Source organism: Otolemur garnettii, unplaced genomic scaffold (assembly GCF_000181295.1).
Source record: "Otolemur garnettii isolate 467f Iridium unplaced genomic scaffold, OtoGar3 scaffold00216, whole genome shotgun sequence".
NCBI lineage: Eukaryota > Metazoa > Chordata > Mammalia > Primates > Galagidae > Otolemur > Otolemur garnettii.
In genome coordinates, this window is record NW_003852611.1 from 319,110 (window position 1) to 320,417 (window position 1,308).

General features: G+C 42.3%; 1 protein-coding gene across 1 annotated transcript in view; it reads left to right on the plus strand.

The window, feature by feature from the left end:
• The window catches only part of SERPINA7 (serpin family A member 7), a 5,223-nt gene extending 3,915 nt beyond the window's left edge, over positions 1 to 1,308 (plus strand). The window contains exons 4-5 of the mRNA XM_012812650.2: positions 426 to 573; positions 1,097 to 1,308. Coding sequence (XP_012668104.2) covers positions 426 to 573; positions 1,097 to 1,300 — 352 coding nt within the window. The 3' untranslated portion in view covers positions 1,301 to 1,308. The remainder of the gene's footprint in view (positions 1 to 425; positions 574 to 1,096) is intronic.

A 1,308-nucleotide genomic window follows, 5' to 3' on the forward strand; every position in this document is an offset into this window, starting at 1 on the left:
AAATTTATGCTAGCAAATTTATGTCTTCCTAGAGATCAACTACAGCTTAGGGGACCTTTTGGATTTTAATATCAAAAGGTAGGTGGGATGCCATTCTGGAGTTGGAGTGCAAAATGGAAAACCATGAATTTCCTTAGTTCTACCCATTGACCTTCCTGCCACTGCCCCCCCTCTTGGCCATCACCCTAGAGATGTTTCCTTTTGATTATAATGGATGTTACATCTCCCTATTCCCAGGGTTACAGCATAACAATGGCTGAATCAGAGTGAATTCTTTTGAGAATAACTTCTGTGATTTAGGGTTTAGTCAACACTTGGAAGGAGCATAGTGCAATGTAATACCATGACGACAGAGAAAAAGGGAATCAGGGACTTGGTATGGTGGTATGGTGATTGCCATGTATCCCCTTCTTTTTTCCCCACAGATGGGTTGACTTGTTTGTCCCAAAGTTTTCTATTTCTGCCACATACGATCTTGGAGCCACGCTTCTGAAGATGGGACTGCAGGATGCCTATGCTGAAAATGCTAATTTTTCTGGACTCACAGAGGACAATGGTCTGAAACTTTCCAGTGTAAGTTGGTAGATTAGAGTCCTTGAATGTATGAGTTGGAAGGGCCATTGGGAGTCAGTTAATTAAACCCTATTATCTTACTAATTAGGAATATGATGGCTAGAGAGGCTATGTTACTCCTCCTCAGCTAGAATAAATCACTCAAGGGTCATTCCTCATTACCCTAAAAAAGTTATAGTAGCAATTCCTTCTACCTCTGACCTTAGTGTCCTAAAATGATGCTGATAAAAGGGTTTAAAGATCAGAAGTTACTCTGGTGGAATAAAGTTTTGGAGTAGGTGGGGAGTGAGCTTAGGAGATGATTCCTGGAGGCAGAAGGTGCTGAAGAATGAGCCACTTCCCTAAAAGCTAACCGTAAAATCAACAGAGAGATTCATTAACTTCTCTTAGCCAAGTAGCCACACAGAGCAGCGAAGGAGTGACCCCATCCTTCCTTATTTATTTATTTTTTTTACTTCAAGCTCCTCCCGAAGACTATTCCTATTTCTTCAGGGGACCATCAGCATTCGTTTTCTCCCCACAGGCTGCCCACAAGGCTGTGCTGCACATTGGTGAAAAGGGGACTGAAGCTGTAGCTCTCCCTGAAGTCAGACTCCTGGATCAGCCTGAAAAAACTCTCTCCTACCCTACTATCCAATTTGATAGATCTTTCATGCTCTTGATTTTGGAGAAAAGCACTAGGAGCATTCTATTTCTAGGGAAAGTTGTGGACCCAACAGAAGTGTAGTTGGGAAA